Here is a 20,467-nt window from a genome sequence, read left to right as displayed (position 1 = left end):
TTGTTTTGAGTTTTTAACCTCTCAACCTTTTCGAGATGAAGTCGCATGTCGCTTGAAAGCACCTATTTTCCCTTGGATGTCTGGATCCTTAATCGCTGATCTGATTTGAACTTTCTCTTCTTGTCTCGCTCATCTGCATTTGTTAAGTTCAGCGGCTGATCATGGGAAGCTCCCTCCGGTGGGGAAAATAAACATTTCGGCTTCAGAGTCGGTTGTTTGGGTGGTTCTTACTCACCGTGGCTTTTAGGATCGGCGGTGATCTCTGCTGTCTGTTCCTTCACCTGAGTTGGTCCGGCTGTTGCCAGATTAATTTCTTCCACGATCATATTTTGGTTGGATCTTCAGAGTAAAACTCCTTCTAGCGCTAAATGATAAGTATAAAGTATTATTAATATATAAGACTAATTTTTAAGGAGGTATTTTCTTTATTTAATTGACCTACCCTTAAAGAGGTTGTTCCTTTATATTTATAGGAAGTCCCAAATGAGCTATCTATTATAAGTGGGCTTCTTGAGACTCAAAACAAATGTCACATACTAATTATTCTAATAAGTCTTCTTGGATCTTCATTGTTTATTCCAAGTCCGTTGTCCAAGGTGTAACAAAACTAATTTGTTAAAAATGAATTCAGGTTACACTGCAACTGTAGACAAAGCAAAGAATCAATTTTCGTTTTCCAAATAAAAACGATTTTGCAAAAGTTGTATACTTGGCATAAAACTACGTAGATTTAATAAAAAAAACAGAGCTTCCTTGTTGTTTTATAAATCCGATGACTTTTAACTATACCGGCTTGGACTTTGACCAGACATCAGCAAACTAGGCTAGCGAAGCGAGTATCCTGGGGAGAATTTAAGGGATAAACACGTGTCCTCTTTAGATAATTTTTTATATTATTTATTATTAGAAATTAAGTAAAATAATTAAAGGATCGTAAAAGTGTTCCCTTAAGAGTTTAAAAATAAAGTAATATCTCTCAAAATTTAATAAATGCCTTCTAAGAAAATATTTGTAGATCATGCTGGATATCTCAAAATATAAAATACGTTGAGAATAAGTTAGACATAATTACTACATAAATTCAACAAACCTCAACTGACGATATTCGTTGTGATGTGTAATACACATTCTGTTTTGTTTAATTAATTAATTAATAATCGAGTAGTAAAGTAATATTTAACGACCCACAAAGAATTAAAGAAACTTTTTAAAGCAAATGATTGAATGAAGCTATATATAAGAATCTCCAATCATAATGGTTAGTTAAATTACTTTATCTAAAATTTTGTTGAATATGTAAGGTTATTTGCTATGTTGTTATTAGCTAAATTCAACAATAATATGCTATATGTATTTTCAAATTATTTTATATATGAAAATTTCACATGTTGAAATAAATTTAAATATTTAATTACATACAAGTAAAAATAAAAAAATTATTTAATGAAAAAATATTGAATATATATTTATATAATTATAAAAGACACTTATATGTGTTAAAAAATATATACTTATATGTATAATAAAATTTTATATTTAAATTTATATTACATTTTATTATATTAGATTAGATTAGATTTATTAATATTTTTATAATTATGTAATGTTTATTATAATAATTAATAAAATTGGTCAATAAAAAAATCATATTTTAACATTTAATATAACATAAAGTTAAAATATTAAATATGAAATAAAAATTTCAACATATATATATATAATATAAATATAATATGAATATACCTGTGTATTGATGTGCAAAGTTATTAGGTTAAAATAAGATAGAAAGTTGACAGAAAGCTTACGTGTATATTTTAACTAATGGCTATATGATCAACAGATATAGAAGATGAGATAAAAGATATCTATTTTTTTTGCTAACAGATTAGAGGTAACATGGTTGGAGTAATATATTTTTTAGCTAATATATATATAACTGTGACATATAGTGTCATGTAGACTTTTTAGCACTTTTTAGCTAACAGATGAGGTGATGTTGGTCGTAGATGCTCAAAGAGGTGAAATAAATTAAGAAATACGAATTTATGTAGTCACCGCCAACTTCACAAAGCTCCATCTCAATCACATAAAAACTCTCATTCTTCTTACATTTTCCTTGTCATAATCATCATCATCATCATCCTTTCTTTATCCATCTTTATCATTTCTCAATCCAAGTCCTTTCTTTCTTTCTGGGTTCTAATCCAAGATTTTCACTTGGGTGTGTGTGTATGTGTATAACATCAAGCTTTCATTTTTTTTCTTGTTTTTTCAGATACATAAGATTTTGTGTTGGGTTTTGATGGGGATTTGCTTGAGCTATCAAATTAAGACTGATACCCAATTTCATACTGGTATGTATTTTTATTATTCATGACTCTACTCTTTCTTCTTGTTTCTTATTCAACTATTTTAATGTTGTAAAGTACATCATAATTTGTAGTATTTAGTTTAAAATGCTCCACACAACTTAATTATTGACTTTCTAAACAATTTAAACATGTTATGCTGTTAGTATATTTCTTGTTAAAACATTTATGTAATCTCACAGGGTAACTGCACTTTGCCTGCTTTTAGGATAAGAAATATTGTTTCTTTGTTAAGTAATTTTGTTTTTTTACAATGAATATTAGTTACGGGATACATACATTTTCATCGACCAATTTTGTAGTTGCTGGTCCTAGAGAATATTTGTCTAGAAAATTTGGCATACTGCTCATTTCGAAATATCAATGATACAACTTGAAATCCTATATATAATTGGAGAACTAGCGTTGAAGTCATGAAATTTTTGTTCTAGATTTTGTTTTCTGAAATATCAATTTGGTGCAAATAAAGTCCAGATATAAAATTCATCGAGAGAAATGGTGTAGGATCAAACCGAATATTGAGGAGATAGTGCACAAGATATAAAATTCACGTGTTTCTACTGTTATTGGTCAGTACATATTTACATGATTAAAGAAATATGTTTTTAGGAGAGGATTCTAAGTATGTAAGCAATGATGGGAGTAATACTGGATACTCGAATAGCAAGGGATCATCAATATCTGCACCTGCAACAACTAGGAGCGAGGGTGAGATCTTGCAGTCTGGCAATTTGAAAAGCTTCACATATAACGAACTCAAAAATTCAACAAGGAACTTCCGTCCTGATAGTGTACTAGGGGAAGGAGGGTTCGGTTCTGTTTTCAAAGGATGGGTTGATGAACACTCACTTGCAGCATCAAGGCCTGGAATTGGGATTGTCGTAGCTGTAAAAAGGCTTAATCAAGACGGGCTCCAGGGGCACAAGGAATGGCTGGTAAGCAAGAACTGTTAAAATAGAACTTCTTTTATCTAGTGCCTGTAGAAAAGTTGTAATATTCTGTTATATCCTTCGATGTATAGGCGGAAATCAACTATCTTGGGCAGCTGCGCCATCCTAATCTTGTAAAATTGATTGGTTACTGCTTAGAGGATGATCACAGACTTCTGGTATACGAGTTTATGCCGAAGGGTAGCATGGAGAATCATTTATTCAGGAGTAAGTTATCACATACAGATATCATTTAATGTCACTATGTTCTGATTGACTTCTTCCAAAATCTAATCTGTTTGTCCGTATATGAGTAACACATCAAATTCCTTGTGAAATAGGAGGATCACGCTACGAGACATTTTCTTGGGGCCTCCGAATGAAAGTTGCACTGGGCGCAGCAAGGGGATTAGCTTTTCTTCATGGTGCCGAAACTAAAGTTATCTACCGGGACTTCAAGACTTCAAATATTCTGTTGGACTCGGTATATACGTTTAAAAGCATAAATTTTTTTTTTGCAAATGGTGGACAATGGTTCTACACGATTTTTAATTGGATGTGCTCTCACTCTTCTTTTTTGTTTAACTTGCAGAATTTCAATGCAAAACTATCTGATTTTGGTTTGGCAAGAGATGGCCCAGATGATGATAAAAGCCATGTCTCTACCAGGGTCATGGGCACCTACGGATATGCTGCTCCAGAGTACATGTCCACAGGTAAATCCATATGGTTAATTACTTAAAGTCTCTTTACCACTATTTCAGTCAAGTGTATCTTCTTTTTTGTCAACTGTTTTCGTACGAGGTGATGCGTCTGTTAAAATTAATGGGGGTACAAGGAGATAAAGAACAACAATAAGATGCAACCAATTAAAAATGTGTAAAGGCTGGAAACAACATAATATCACTGCCCTAAAACCGATTTGCATGCTTGTTTAAAAAGAAAATCATATTGTCAATACATATGAAGCCTCTTTAAATGGAAAATAAACAAATTTGAAGTGTGTGCTAAAAAAATATACTGATAAACCAATAAAAACAACCACCAAATGACTGAAAATCCAAGCAATTGCAAGCAGTAGTGTGCCAGAAAACAACAGAAGCATGCAGAACAGCAGAAGTGCTCAAAGGTTGTACCAATTACTTAATGGGCATTGGCACTGCTGTGCCATGCCGTAGTACAAAAAAGCAGCAGTAGCTTCTCCACAAGGTGCAGAAGTCCAAAAATTAACAACAGGTCAAGCATGCTTTACAAAATTGAATATTTTATACCAGTGAGAAGCAGAATAAATTGTATTAAGATAAAATTGTGTTCACAAAGAAGGCTGTTAGTCCCTAACAATGCAGTAAGAATTACAGAAGGGGGTTGAATGTAATTCTAGTAAACTTTTTCTTGAACTATAGAATGTTCTAACTCAAACTATATATATAAGTGTTTTGATTTGCAAGGTGCGGAATCACAAGTTAAATAAATAAAAAACACAAAGTAATAAAAACAGAAGTCTTTAAAACTTTCTGGTGGATTTGAAAGTATCCACCAGATATATATATATATATATATATATATATATATATATATATATATCGGATTAAGAACTCTGTGAAGAACAAATTGTCTCACAACTGCTTTACAAGTGAACAAACAAATTGCAGAGAAATTCTTAACAGTTACAGCTTTTTCTATTTCTCTTCTAAAAGTGTTTGCTTAGTTATTTGTTCTACTAGCTACACTTGGTTTATATACCACCAAGTTTACATGGTAATAAGACAGGATAATAAAACAAAACTATCAAGTCAAACTCCATGATGCTTCACTACTCTATTCCAGCATCTTTGAAAATCTTCTTAACTTGCATGAAAATGGTAATGCTTCTTTGTTCTTCATTTCCTGTTAAACAGGCTTCCACATTCCTTTTGCAAACACCCAACGCATGTGACCGTGTTGTCACTGTCAAAAGACATTTGAATTGATGATCCGTCGGGTACATGTTTGTTATCCGTCGGGTAGCTTTGTTGATCATCCATCGGTAGCTATTTGACACTTGACTTCATTTCACTTATGTAGAATTACAAGACATCTTATATTTACAATTAATCAATTTATTCTGCATATCTAATAAAAGTCAACATGACTCATATACTACTACGGAATCTATACAAAGTTGTTTGCAGAAATGTGTTACATGACTTATTGTTACATAAGCTACTCACTCGATAGATGTCAAATCATCATCCGTTGGGACTATATTTGAGTCATCCATCGGGACTATATTTGATCATCCGTCGAGTGCTACATTTTTCACTAAGTTAAATCTACTAAGGTATTTTGTTAATGTAATCATCAAGTTCACAACATATTCCGAACAATCTCCCCCAATTTATGCCTACTAGAATTGTAGCCATAAATTAAGAGAAACTTGATGCTAACAAAACACCCTAAAAATACAAATTTAAAAGGTAGTAGATAAAACTAAAAAGTGCTGCAATAATTATTGAAGAATTTACAAGACAAAGTGTACAAAGATTTGCTCACAGCCATTTTCAAGGTGCTCCTCTAGTCTGAGCAGATTGATCAATTTCCTTGATGGTCTGGATTTCTTTCCAAGCTTCCTGTTGTTTTCTTCTATCTGATTTTGAAGCTGTCTGTGGAATTCAAGTTCATCAGCTTCTGACAGATCTAGCATTTCTTGCATTTCCAGTAGAGTCTCATTGCTAGAGATGCTCAGTTGGTCCTCTAGTCTGAACAATATTCTAACTCCCTTATCATCCAAGAATTCCATCAGCTAGTAGGGCCTTAGATGCACTCTACTTCCTGTGTAAGGAATAGTTAAAGTCTTTGGAAGTGCATCTTTGGTTCTAATACTCCTCAGTTCTTCAATCTTCTTTAGAAATAGTCTTCTAGCTGTCACATTGAATCTAAAGTTCTTCTTGAAAGATGAATAGACTTTTATCAGTATAGATTAGCTCTCTTGAAGAATCCCGTGAAGTGGCCATGTTATCTCTTTTCCTCCCTTGTACTTGAATACCAACCTTTCAGGTAGATTCTTGTAAGTATCAATCCCTCTACTTCTTCCAGTTCATGTAGATAGAGATTTAGATTAGAGAATTCCTTGATGTCACAGATGTACATGATATCTCCCTTGTTGACCTTGGTTTGAGCTTTGATTAGGGACTTGGATCTGAGAGTTGAGGGTTTCACTTTTTTGAATGCTCTGGTCTTTGTTTTCTTTGGCTTCATGAAATGAGGTAGATTGAGTTCAGGAGTTGGTAGACTATCCCAGTTTATTGGCTCATCCTTTGGAATTTCGCCATGGAAATTCTTGGATGGATCTATCTTAAATTCTTCATGTGCCACAGAAGGCATGTATGTTTGAGTTGTAGAAGTAGACTTTTTGAGAAACTAATCTTCCAATTCCTCTTCATCAGTTCACTTTTCTCTTGGAATGAAGTTTGTATCTAAACCTTCTTTTCTGCTGTGATTCTTCTTGCATTTTCAGATCTTTAGATCCAGTGGTTTCAGATGGTTGTTCAGGAATTTGTTGTGTGGGTTTCAAAGCTTGCGACTTGGCCAAGATAGCAGTTTGCTCCTTCTTTTGTTTGAGTTTTTTAGCATCTAGAGCAGCTTGCTTCTTTTCTTGCTTCAATCTTGCATTTTCTTCCCTTTTTGCTTCAACAAATTGAGGGTGTCCAGCCACCACACAAATTTCCTTACCATTTCTGAAAACCTTGGCAATTCTCCTTTTTAGAGCTGAATTTGCAGGATCTTTGTAGAATGCTATAGACCTGGCCAACAACTTCTTCTCATCAGGCTTTGGTGTCTCATACACTGTGTCCAAAGGGTTCTTGAGTGAAGACTTTGGGTAGTTCACCTTTGGCTTCATGATTAGATCTGCCTTTGGGGATTTGATGCAGGATGCCTGGCCTCTCTCCAGATAGTTCATGCTCATATCATTCATAGAAATTTGCCTGACTTGAGAGTGATGAATGACTGATTTTTCTGGCTTCTTTGCTAGACCAAATTTCTTTTGAATATCCTCATCAATTTTCTCCCAGTTGATTGGACTAAACTGCTTCTTCTCAGCTGCTCTCAAAGTGGCTGCTGCTTCATTTATCAGATCAATGCTATCTTTAGCTGGTGGCTTTGTGAAAGCAGTTGTTGGCACAATTGCTTTATTCACTTGAATGTTTAGCACTTTTTGCTCCCCCTCACTCCTAGAACTCTCTTTCTCCCCCTTTTTGTTATCAGCAAGTTGAGTAGTGAAGGAGGTCTGTGCAGCCACCAGTTTCTGAAGCAAGTCTGTTTATTGAGCTTGGTGTAGATGGATTGCTGTAAGAGAAGCTTCCATAGCAACCATTCTTTTGTCCAAGGAATCCACCTTGGTTGCAAGATCAGAGTTTTTCCTGAGTTGTCTTTTGATGTCAAGCATTGTGGCTTCTGGAAGTTTAGCTTCCAACTTGTCAGAGATGTCTTTCTTAAGTTGATCAACTTCATTTTTGATGAGGGAGACATTTTGACTTTATTGGTAGCCTGAGATTTGCTGTAGTTGGAGAGAAGCAAGATGTGCTTGCAGAAGCTTCTTGGTGCTAGCATTTGTGGTTGATTGAAATGCAGACTGTGTTTGGCTGATAAGTTGGATGAGTGTGGTCTTGAAATGGTGATCATCACAATTCTTGGAGAAAGCCCATGATGGCATGCTTGATCTAGAACTAGGGCCTACTTCTCCCCCTATGTCCACTAGTCTCATAATCAACATGACCAGCTGTTGAGGGCAAAGCTGTGATGGCATCCTTAACTCTTTGCATGGACTGTGTGGTGTGCACCAAATTGAGCATTCTTTCTGCATTGTCATTACCCTGTTCAGCTAGAAGTTGATATGCTGGAACAGGGTGAGTAAATGTCTCAGCATCCAAGGAGATAGAATCTATAACAGTTTGAGTTTGCTGAGATAGTCCCTCCCTGTCTGCATCCTGGACATTCATTAACTCACTTACAATGACATTCACCCTTATATCTCCAGTACCTGCATTTCTCTCATTCTCTCTCTTTTCTTGCATCAAGGTCTCACCTTGGCTCCCCACCATCACACCCTCACCTTCACCATCTAAGGTGGGACTCCTCACACTCACTTCTGCCAGTCCTGAAGAAATGGACTGCATTGGACCACTATTTTCCTCTCTTTTTTCCTGGGAGCAACCCAGACTCTCACTCAAGTCACTACCTTGCCTTAATCCTAATAGTGATTGCACAATTACCAAGTCATCTGCACTTGTAACTATAGTTGAACTTTGGAGTTGTGCAGAGACACCCGACGGATGAGAAATATCCATCGGGTTAGTAATTTGACTATCCGACGGATGACTGCTGTTAGGCACATCCGTCGGGATACAATCACTACTCGACGGATGAACAATATCCATCGAGTGAGTAGAAATGAATGAGTGTGGAGTGGAGACTATTTTAGACTCTGTGCAGATTGATGAAAATTTTGGCACATATGTCTCAACAGTCTCAGAAAGAAATGGCAAGTGAGCCAACAAATCATCTAGAAGATGATGCTCACTTGCATGGATTTTTGGCTTCTCCAACAGAGTTAAGGATGGAGAATATGGTTGAGATGTTTGAATCATGTCAACATCCAAAGAGTGTGGGAGAATTTGGTGTTTGAGGTGTTTCAATTTGTACAGATTTTGGCTGTGACTCCACATTTGTTGGAGCCACATCAATTTGACTTTGAGATGGTGCAGTGACTGGGTCTTTAGCTCTAGTTTGCACTGTGTGTGTACCCTGTGCATCCCCAAGGGTTTTAGTTTCCTTCTTTCTTGTGTAAGTTTGTGATGAACTTGTGTCCCTATCCCTTTTGTTCTGTGCTCCTGGTTGAGAGCTTGTTTCAATAGTACATCCTTTTGGGAGGATGAAACTAGAATTGAGCTTTTATCCTTATTAACAACCACGGTTTGTTGGGAAACTGTGGTGTGGCTTGGTTTGGGTACACTATGCTCACCATCCTTATTCTTAGGGCTTCTTTGATTTTTACCCTGTCCCTCACTTGTGTTTCCCACCTTCACACTCCCCTCTTTGTGTTTAGTGGATTTTACAACTGACATCTTTTGAGAGACACCCGAGGGGGTTTTCTTTGTCTTTCTTTTTGAAACTTTGGTTTTGGTAGCTTGGGTAGGCATCTGTCTGGTCATTGACACAGATGCCACTGCTACACTAGAAGGCAAAGAAATGTTTGAGGTTGGAAGAGTAGAGACAGTTAAAATTACCTCACTTACCTGAGGTGCCTCCATTACTGGAAAGTAGAAGAGTGACACCTCTTTGTGGTGATCTGCTCTATTGAGATCTGCAACAATTCTTCTTTCTTGAACCCAACAATTTAACTTGTTGGTTGGGTTCTCAATCACAATGTCCTCAGAGAGGTGGTTAGCAAGCATCATGAAAAATCTAGCATAATAAACACTCTTACCCCTCTTATTAAGCTCCCCTAACTTAAACCCCAACTCAAACAAGACAAGATCACTAAAATTGAAGTATTTATCAGTTACTAGCATGTAAAGCATGTTGAGCATGGAGATATTAACATAATCAAAATTGATAATTTTACCAGAAAATACTTCAGTAACTACATTACACAGGTAACTCCATTCTTTTCTAAGACCAAATCTCCTAATTTCACTTAATTTAGAGATGGTGAGTGCATAACCCACGGAGTTTAACATGTTAACAATATCAGTGTTTGTGTGTGGAGTAGTGACAATATTATCAGGAATCCTAAAGCATGCTTTAACAATGTCACTATTAACACAGAATTCATTACCTTTAATAGTGAAAGTGATGGTCTTGTCAGTTGAGTTGTAAACTGCAGTTGTCCATATCTCATCCACAACCTCACAGTAGATAGTGGGAGACTCTAGCATGGCATAGTTGAGCTTAAATCCTTGCACAAAATCCATCATTTTGTGGTAGTCGCCTGACTGTTGAATCCCCTTGTTCACTAGAGCTGTGAAATTGTTTTTCTCATAGATAAAGCCAGTTTGAGACATGATTTTGACGACTGGTGCCATTGTTAGAGAGTAAAAATTGCAGAGAGAGAGAGGGTAATTGCTTTTGAGAAAGAAAGAAGTTAGAGCAGATGAATTGAGAATGATAAAAGAAAAGTAATGAAAATGAATTTTGCTTTTATACTCTAAAAAAAACTGACAAAAGTGATAAAGAACCAATCAAATTTGCCCAAAATAGCCGTTTAAATTAAAATAAACTGTCAAAATTCGATCAACCATCCGTAGAAATATACTTACAGACTGTAAGTAAACTCGATGGATGATGTTCAGAGAATTAACGGCCATGATTTGGACAACTCGACGAATGAGGATAAAACATCTGATCCGTCGGGTTATTAAAATAATCCAGAAAAATAATTGAATTTTAGATATTCTATTCCGACTGATAATCAAACTCGATGGATAATGATCATCCGTCAGGATGTAAATTTTGACTTGGCCAAAATTTCATCCAAGGCAGGAAAATCAATTAAATTTCTGGTTGCATTACAACTTGCAAAAATATCTGAAATAATTCAAGAATAATTAAGTATACCTAACTCACTTACCAACCTTGAGAAGGTGGATTCATCCAGTGGCTTGGTAAATATATCTGCAAGTTGTTTTTCACTTGGAACAAAATGTAGTTCCACAGTACCATTCATCACATGTTCCCTTATGAAATGATACTTGATGTCTATGTGCTTTGTTCTTGAATGTTGTACTGGATTTTCAGTGATGACAATTGCACTTGTGTTATCACAGAAAATAGGCATTCTTTCCACTTGCAGACCATAGTCTAGCAATTGGTTTTTCATCCACAAAATCTGTGCACAGCAACTGCCAGCAGCAATATATTCAGCTTTTGCTGGAGAAGTAGAAACTGAATTTTGCTTTTTACTGAACTAGGACACAAGCTTGTTTCCTAAAAATTGACAGGTTCCTGTTGTACTTTTTCTATCAATTCTACAACATACATAATCTGCATCTGAATAACTAGTTAGATCAAAACCAGAATCTCTAGTGTACCAAATGCCAAGTTTTGGTGTTCCCTTGAGATATCTGAAAATTCTCTTAATAGCTACTAAGTGAGATTCTCCAAGATCAGCCTGAAATCTAGCACAAAGACATGTAGCAGACATTATATCTGGCCTACTAGTTGTTAAGTATAGAAGTGAGCCAACCATTGCTCTATAACTTGAAATATCCACAGACTTTTCAGTAGTGTTTAATTCAAGTTTAATTGTAGTGGCCATGAGAGTTTTTGAAGATGTGCAATCCATTAGTTCAAACTTCTTTAAAAGATCATAAATGTATTTAGTTTGACTAATGAATATTCCATCACTAACTTGCTTAACTTGTAAACCAAGAAAGTAAGTTAGTTCTCCCATCATGCTCATTTCATACTTTGCATCAATTTGGCAAACTTTTTGCAAAGTTTTTCATCTATAGAGCCAAAAATAATGTCATCTACATAAATTTGAACAAGTATGCTAGAGCCATTAATATTTCTAAAGAATAAAGTTTTGTCTACAGTACCTCTAGTGAAGTGATTCTCTAAAAGAAGCTTTGACAAAGTGTCATACCAGGCTCTAGGTGCTTGCTTCAATCCATAAAGTGCTTTCAAAAGATAGTATACATGATCAGGTAGATTTGGATCTTCAAAACAGGAGGCTGACTGACATAGACTTCCTCCTCCAAATCTCCATTTAGAAAGGCACTTTTGACATCCATTTGATAGATCTTGAAATTGGCATGGGCTGCATAGGCTAAGAAGATTCAATACCTCTGGATGATTTGAGCATGGACATCTCTGGATGATTTTCATGCATTAATCACCTCCTGTTCTCGTTCAAGCTGATTCTTCAAAATCTCTTCTTTCTTCAAGGACTCAGTTAATTCATCTTTAGCAATCTTACATTCTATTCTCAATTTTTCAAATTCAATAAACTGAGACTCTAGCACATTATTCCTCTCACTTAAAAACAAATTGTTTTCTTTGATTTTAGCATTTTCCTTAGTGAGAGACTTAAGTGTAACACGCAAATGATATAATTCTGTAGACATGTCATTAATTGCATCATTACACTCAGCTTTAGATAAATTTGCAAGGTTAGTGGTGATTACCTGGTTACTTGAAGAACTTGTCTCTGTTTCATCAGACTTGGCCATTAGGGCTAGGTTGACATAACTTGTATCTTCATCTTCATCTAGTCCAGTAGCTGCCCCGTGATTTTCTTGTGTTATGAAAGCCCTTTCCTTTTGCTTGAGCAACTCAAAATACTTCCGTTTATAATCAACAGGCTCAAACTTTTTCTTGGAATCTGACTTTCTGCATTCATTTGCAAAATGACCAGCTAAGCCACAATTCAAACATTTGAATTTTGATTTATCCACCATGTTTCTATTTGGCTTAGCAGCTCCAAAGTTCTTTTTGAACTTGAGCTTGGCAAACCTCCTGGATAAGAATGCTAAGTGTTCATCAATATCATCCATGTCATCTTGACTCAATGGATCTTCATTATCAGCTACCAACCCTTTTCCCTTGCTTTCACAGACCTTTGATGTAGATTCAACAGCTTCCATCTTCATCTCTTTCTCTTTCTCTAACTCAGCAACCAGTGCAATGGACCCTCCTTTCTTCCTCCCTTTCTCCATTCTTTCATCTTGCTCTATTTCAAGCTCATAAGTCTTTAGAATGCCATACAGTCTCTCTAGTATAAACTCCTTGTATTCTTGTCAATTTCTCAAGGAGACTATCATTGGTTTCCATTCTTTTGCAAGGGATCTCAGGAATTTGAGGTTAGAATCTTTGGTTTGGTAGACTCTTCCATGCAGCTTCAGAGCATTTAGTAGCTTTTGAAATATACTAAAGATATCAGTGAGAGTTTCACCTTCTTCACAGTGGAAATGCTCATATTGCTGAATTAGTAACTGCATCTTGTTTTCTCTAACTTGTTCAGTGCCATCACAGATTATTTGAATGGTATCCCAAACTTTCTTGGCTGTCTTGCAGTTAATGATGTTATCAAACATGTCACCATCAACTCCATTGAACAGAATATTCATGGTCTTGTCTTTCCTGACTTGTTCAATATCAGGATCTGACCATTCATGCCTTGGTTTGGGAACTGATGGCTCATTTCCAGTTGCAGCTCTCATTGGTACATGAGGACCTCTCTCTATGCAATCCATATAGGTCTCATCTTGAGAAAGTAAATGAAGATGCATCTTTACCTTCCAGTGATGGTAATTATCTTTGTCCAGAAAAGGAATCTTGACGCTAACATCCTTCTTGTTCATCTTGCTGTTTGTTGTGATCTTTAAACTCTTTATGCTTCAAGAGCGTGCTTTGATACCAATTGTTAGTCCCTAACAATACAGCAAGAATTACAGAAAGGGGGGTTGAATGTAATTCTAGTAAACTTTTTCTTGAACTATAGAATGTTCTAACTCAAACTATATATATAAGTGTTTTGATTTGCAAGGTGCGGAATCACAAGTTAAATAAATCAAAAACACAAAGTAGTAAAAATACAAGTCTTTAAAACTTTGTGGTGGATTTGAAAGTATACACCAGATATATATATATATATATATCGAATTAAGAACTCTGTGAAGAACAAATTGTCTCACAGCTGCTTTACAAGTGAACAAACAACTACAGAAATTCTTAACAGTTACAGCTTTTTCTATTTCTCTTCTAAAAGTGTTTGCTTAGTTATTTGTTCTACTAGCTACACTTGGTTTATATACCACCAAGTTTACATGGTAATAAGACAGGATAATAAAACAAAACTATCAAGTCAAACTCCATATTGTTTCACTACTTTATTCCAGCATTTTTGAAAATCTTCTTAACTTGCATGAAAATGGTAATGCTTCTTTGTTCTTCATTTCTGTTAAACAGGCTTCCACATTCCTTTTGCAAACATCCAACGCATGTGACTGTATTGTCACTGTCAAAAGACATTTGAATTGATGATCCGTCGGGTACATGTTGTCATCCGTCGGATAGCTTTATTGATCATCCGTCGGGTAGTTATTTGACACTTGACTTCATTTCACTTATGTAGAATTACAAGACATCTTATATTTACAATTAATCAACCTATTTTGCATATCTAATAAGAGTCATCATGAATCATATGCTACTACAGAATCTATATAATGTTGTTTGCAGAAATGTGCTACATGACTTATTGTTACATAAACTACTCACTCGATGGATGTCAAATCATCATCCGTCAAGACTATATTTGAGTCATCCGTCGGGACTATATTTGATCATCCGTCGAGTGCTATATTTTTCACTAAATTAAATCTACTAAGCTGTTTTGTTAATGTAATCATCAAGTTCACAACATATTCCCAACAAAGACAATGGTGGCGACCTATGTATTTTCCCCCAAAACCCTCTCTCTAATATTCCGTCTGAAATTTGAAATCAAAGATGATATCATTGCCATTGAGAATAAACCAATGTTTTTTATATTAGAGCAAGGCCCTATCTATGATCTTATATTAGCATTCTAACACTCCCCCTAATTCGAGAGCCCATTTATGAGTCGAAAAGTGGATCACGGACGCCCATCTTTGGGGCATAATTTTGCTTTTCGGGTCCATAATAAATTGTGAGAATGTTGGGAGTAGAATGGAGTCAAACCTCAGTCCTCCTGCTAGCCTGAGCTCTGATACCATGTTAAGATATCAGTCACTCAACACAAATAAAGTTTTAGAGGAAGACTCCTCCTTGGATATCTTACATTAGCATTCTAACAAGGCCCTTCGAGCTTCGTGCGTGAAAGAACTTATGGGACTTGACCTTGGTTGTATCACATTTACTGTTTACTTTAATATAGTTTAAACCAAGTTAACCCCTAATCCTTGTAGCCAGTGGTCTAATTCTATTGAATTAAATTCTTTTATTAAGTGTTTCTAGCACCAAGAAGAGATTACTAGTCACAATCTTATTATTAGTATTGCAACAGGTTTTAATGAAGAACATGATAAGAAGTCTAGGAACTTCTAATGATGTTTTTTCAGCTTTTTAAATATATATTCGATATTTAAGTAGATTTGTTTTTTCTGATGTTGTCTTGGCAGTAGATGGATAGTTTATGTTTTATGTCATAGTTTCCCAGTCCTGCGAGCAGAATTTATTCGTGATAAGAAATTTTAAAAAAAAGTCAAATGAATTTTGTCTTCAGATATTGCCGCCTTCTTACATAGTTTGAGATGGGTGCCAATTCGGTAACTGCAATTACCTCTTATCTTTCCTCTTCTCATATACAGTATATTAGTTTGGATAATTTTTTTATTAATTTTCAACTTATTATGCATATAAATTAACAATTTAATAGTAAGTTACTAAAACTCCACTTTTAAAATTTTTGCAAGCATTTCATAAAGTCAAATTACAAAAGTCAAAATAAGTAACCGAAGTAAGTACACATTTTTTATTAATCAGAAATCAACTTATAAGTTACTTATGATTCATTTTTTTTTGTTAAATATGATTTTCTTTTTCTTAATACACAGACAAATAAAAAAAATCTAAAATTGTAAGCCATAAGGCGACTTAGAATATCTTAGCCTAACAGCCCCAGTGTAATATCCCGATATTTTATAATTACTTTTAGTTGGACTATTTGATTTAATTATTTATTAATATCAGTGCGTTGTAATTAAATTAGTTTGTGTAAGTTTATTTTTATATTTATAATTAGAATATTGTTTTAAGAGTATTAATTTAAAAAAAATAGTAAGACTTTTATTAAAAAAGAGTAAGGATTTTAATAAAAAAAGGGAGAAAGAAGGAAGAGAAGAGTTAGGGTTTGCTAAAAAAAAGGAAAGAGGGAGAGAGAAGAGAGAAAGAGAAAATAGATGGAGATAGAGATGAACATCAAAAACTTTTTGGAGGGTTATGAATTTGGCGTTTGTGGAATTGGGGTTCTTGTGATTTAGGGTTCTGAAATCTTTGTTTGTATTCTCGATAACTAAGATTTCGAGGTACGGATATCTTTCTTGTACTCTTTCTTTTCGTATTCGAATTCAGTGCGAGTTCCAAGACTTTGAGGAGTTTTGTATTTTCTTTGATTTTATTTAGAGTTTGTTGGTATGGTTGTAATTTAGTTGTATTTTATTTCAAGAATTGTTAGTTTAACGGATTTTTGAGAAGTGGTAAAGTTTAACCAGTTTTTAATGGAGTTCTATTAATAGAGCTCAGATTTATTTAAATTTTATTTGTTGGGGTGTTAAAGTTGGCATCAGAGCTAGAGTTTTAATATTCTGTAGACTTGCCTTTAGGCTCCATATGTGAATTTTGGGCAGTTGTAAGATATAATTTTAGTTTTAGAGTTGCCTTTAGGCTCGACGTGTGAGTATGGGTGTACTTTAGAATGATTAGTTAGTTAAAATTATTATATGTTTCGTGTTTCTTTAATTACTATTTTTTTTGTTATATCCGTGGTTTTGAGAGGTGTCCAAGTTAAATTTCGAGGATGAAATTTTTGTAAGGAGGAAAGAATGTAACATCCCGATATTTTATAATTATTTTTAGTTGGATTATTTGATTTAATTATTTATTAATGTCAATGCGTTGTAATTAAATTAGTTTGTGTAAGTTTATTTTTATATTTATAATCTGAATATTGTTTTAAGGGTATTAGTTTAAAAAAAATAGTAAGGCTTTTATTAAAAAAGAGTGAGGGTTTTAATAAAAAAAGAGAGAAAGAAGGAAGAGAAGAGTTATGTTTGCTAAAAAAAAGGATTTGCGTTACTTTGATCGGAGAAGAGAGGAGAGAGGGACAGAGAAGAGAGAAAGAAAAAATAGATGGAGATAGAGATGAACATCAATAACTTTTTGGAGGGTTATGAATTTGGCGTTTGTGGAATTAGGGCTGAAATCTTTGTCTGTATTCTCGATAACTAAGATTTCAAGGTACGGATATCTTTCTTGTACTCTTTCTTTTCGTATTCGAATTCAGTGCGAGTGCTAAGACTTTGAGGAGGTTTGTATTTTCTTAGATTTTCTTTAGAGTTTGTTGGTATGGTCGTAATTTAGTTGTATTTTATTTCAAGAATTGTAAGTTTATTGGATTTTTTGAGAAGTGGTAAAATTTAACCTGGAGTTCTATTAATAGAGCTCAGATTTATTTAAATTTTATTTGTTGAGGTGTTAAACCCAGAGTGTGCTCTGGTTAAAAATGTTAGATTTTTTCCGCGAGCCAAATGCAATGATAATATAGAGCTCAGTTTCATACATTGCATTTCAGGTTGAGGTAGATAAGGTGTCACAACAGTTTGCATTGTTGTTAGGTTCTGCTGGCTAACCTTTTATGCCATCATCAATATAAGAAAATAAAATGCACATTTCATCTGACCATATGTTCCTATTTTCCTTGTCCAGGTCACTTGAATGCTAAAAGCGATGTTTACAGCTTTGGTGTTGTTCTTCTTGAAATTTTATCTGGTAGGAAAGCAATAGACAAAAACCGTCCAACTGGAGAGCAGAGGCTGGTGGAATGGGCAAAACCTTACCTGAACAATAAACGCAGGATATTCCGTGTTATTGATACACGTCTTGAAGGTCAGTATTCACTGGATCATGCCCGGAGAGCAGCTAACCTTGCAGTTCAATGTCTTTGCGTGGAACCCAGAATAAGGCCGAATATGGATGAGGTAGTGACAGCTTTGGAGCAACTTCAGGTCAGGGAAACGGAAAAAGATTATCAAAACGAAGTCCAGCCAAAACGGCATCCCCATCCCAGGTTGAACTAATGCGGTGAAAGGAAAATATGTGGGAGTGACTATGGAGTTGCCGTGTATGTAAGACCTGCTGCTTCCATTTGGATTAAAAATATTTAGGGTGCAGGCGAATGAGTTGATTTGTTTTGAATTTAAGAGTTCCCATGTAGGAACTAAAGCAAGCTTAGTTAATCTTAGTTGAACACTTCTCCAAGAGAATAAAGAGTGTGTTTTGGTGGAGCTTTATATACTAACTAGACCAACAGTCTTGACCAACAAGAAGAAAAAAAGAAAAGAAAAAGAACAGTTGTAAATTTAGTGTAGGTATAGGGATGTATTACGAGTACGTATCATTTTGGTGTCATAATTGTATTTGTAGAAATGTTATGGATATATATTGTGGTTTATTGATTTGTTAGTGAGTTCCTTCATGTGCTTGAAAATTTTGAAATAGAGATATTAGCTTCAATCTAATTTTATGTTTATGTTGATATCAAGACCACAGTGTGTGTGTGTGAATATCTGTTGGGCCGCTGGATTTGCTGCCGTCGGTTTCACTTATTCATTAATTTGCCTGAAATATGATTGTAATCAAAATTTTAATTTGTATGAATTAAAATATAAACAAACCAAAATGTGAAGGTGTGTTGCAAAAGACAAAAAAATCATAAACCTACCAACCCTAGATGCGAATTCCATTCATATCTGATATTTTATCTTACAAAAACAGTAACGATGGCAGCTGCGGGCTACAATCATTTCTAACCGCATCACCTCCAAAATGATGCAGGCTGTTTGGTACCTTTTTTTCTTTAAACCATTAACAGACTTTGACCTGGAGAGGCCTTCAAATATCTCTCCACTTTATAGGCTGCAGTAAGATAATTATGACGAGGTTTACCCACAAACTGAAAATATTTCAGCAAGCCTAAATCTTTGACCTTTGTTTGTTTAATATAATCAATTATCTAACGAATAAGGTCCCTTGTTGGTATTATTAATCATAATATCATTCACATATACCAAGACAGCTATAAAACAAACTTGTGATAATAAGTGAATAGACTATTATCTGCATGAAATTGAGTAAAACCATATTGTTTTCAAGTTGAGCAAAATTTGGTGAACCAGCATCTTGGAGCTTACTTGAGGCCATAGATAGATTTTACCAATTTGCAAACCCAATCAGAAGCGGCAGTTATAACATTGATTGCTGGAATAGATGAGAGTTAAAAGTAACCAAGAGGCACTCTCATATAAACTTCTTCACTGAGGTCACCACCATGCAGAAATGCATTGGCGACATCAAGTTGAGTAATTGGCCAATTCTGAAGCAACAATAGCAACAAAAAGTCTCGCCATTGTCATTTTGGCAACAGGAGGAAAAGTCTCAAAATAGTCTAAACCAAATGTTTGGTTAAATCCCCCAGCCACCAACCGAGCCTTGTATCAGTCAATGGTACCATCAGGAAGGTATTTGATCTTGAATAACCATTTACAGTCTATGATGCATTTATCTTTAGGTATGGGGACCAATTCCCAAGTGTGATTGGATTCCATGGCCTGAATTTCTAGTTTCATTGCTTGAAGCCAGTTGGTATCACAAGCAGCCTTTTTAAAAGTGCTAGGTATAGGCACAACATCAGTAGCAGTAGAAACTTAGACTACGATGGTGAGAAAGCATGATATGACATAAAATTCTGTAAAGGATATAAAAAAGTGGAGGAAGAGAATGTACCTGCCAGAAGCCCTGAAGATGAGGAGTTGAGATGACCTGGGAGTCATATAAAATCTTTAAAACTTAGATGGAACATTTCTAACTCTAATGGGTTTTGTGACAGTCAGAGGTAAATCAGGAGTAGGGGAAGGATAGGAGGGGAATGAGGTATATCAGGATAAGTGAAATGAAGCATATCAGGAGAAGTAAAACTAGGATTATCCGAGGAAGGAGAAATAGAAGTAGATAAAGAATTGTCATGAAACAGTTCATAAAGACGAGATAGGGTGAACATATGAGTATCTGAAGATTTGATAGAAGAAGTGAAATTAGAAATATGCATAAAAGAAAACTGATCTTCCACAAAAACAAGGTCTCTTGAAATATAACATTTCCTAGATGACAAGTCCATAACACTGTAGTCCTTTTTGTGAAAGGGATACCCTAAATATACACATTTAAGCAAATTTATCAGGTGGAGAGTAGAGATTAGATATTTAACATAAAAAACCAAAAGCTTTTACTTGAGTATAGTCTTGAGATTTTTGAAATAAAATTTCACAAGGGGATTTATATTGTGTAACTGGTGAAGATATCATATTGATAAGGTGCGTAGCAGGTAAAATGCTATCTCCCTAGAAAGAGATAGGGAGATGAGATTGA

General features: G+C 34.9%; 1 protein-coding gene across 2 annotated transcripts; it reads left to right on the top strand.

The window, feature by feature from the left end:
- The first annotated feature begins 1,969 nt into the window (after positions 1-1,969).
- Positions 1,970-18,512, top strand: LOC141708109 (putative serine/threonine-protein kinase PBL10). 2 transcript variants are annotated; one of them, XM_074511592.1, is made up of 7 exons: positions 1,970-2,018; positions 2,276-2,354; positions 2,979-3,304; positions 3,391-3,526; positions 3,640-3,782; positions 3,891-4,014; positions 17,750-18,512. In XM_074511592.1, exons 1-7 carry the CDS (start codon positions 2,007-2,009, stop codon positions 18,118-18,120), a joined length of 1,191 nt encoding a protein of 396 aa, XP_074367693.1. In that variant the 5' UTR covers positions 1,970-2,006; the 3' UTR covers positions 18,121-18,512. The 2 variants fall into 2 exon arrangements, with proteins under 2 accessions (XP_074367693.1, XP_074367695.1); XM_074511594.1 differs by lacking the exon at positions 1,970-2,018 and having other exon boundaries at positions 2,027-2,354; positions 2,965-3,304.
- The last annotated feature ends 1,955 nt before the right edge of the window (positions 18,513-20,467 follow it).

This window comes from Apium graveolens, chromosome 2, assembly GCF_009905375.1.
Source record: "Apium graveolens cultivar Ventura chromosome 2, ASM990537v1, whole genome shotgun sequence".
Taxonomy (NCBI): domain Eukaryota; kingdom Viridiplantae; phylum Streptophyta; class Magnoliopsida; order Apiales; family Apiaceae; genus Apium; species Apium graveolens.
The sequence above is the reverse complement of the archived record's forward strand: the minus strand, read 5'-3'. Positions and strand labels throughout refer to the sequence as shown.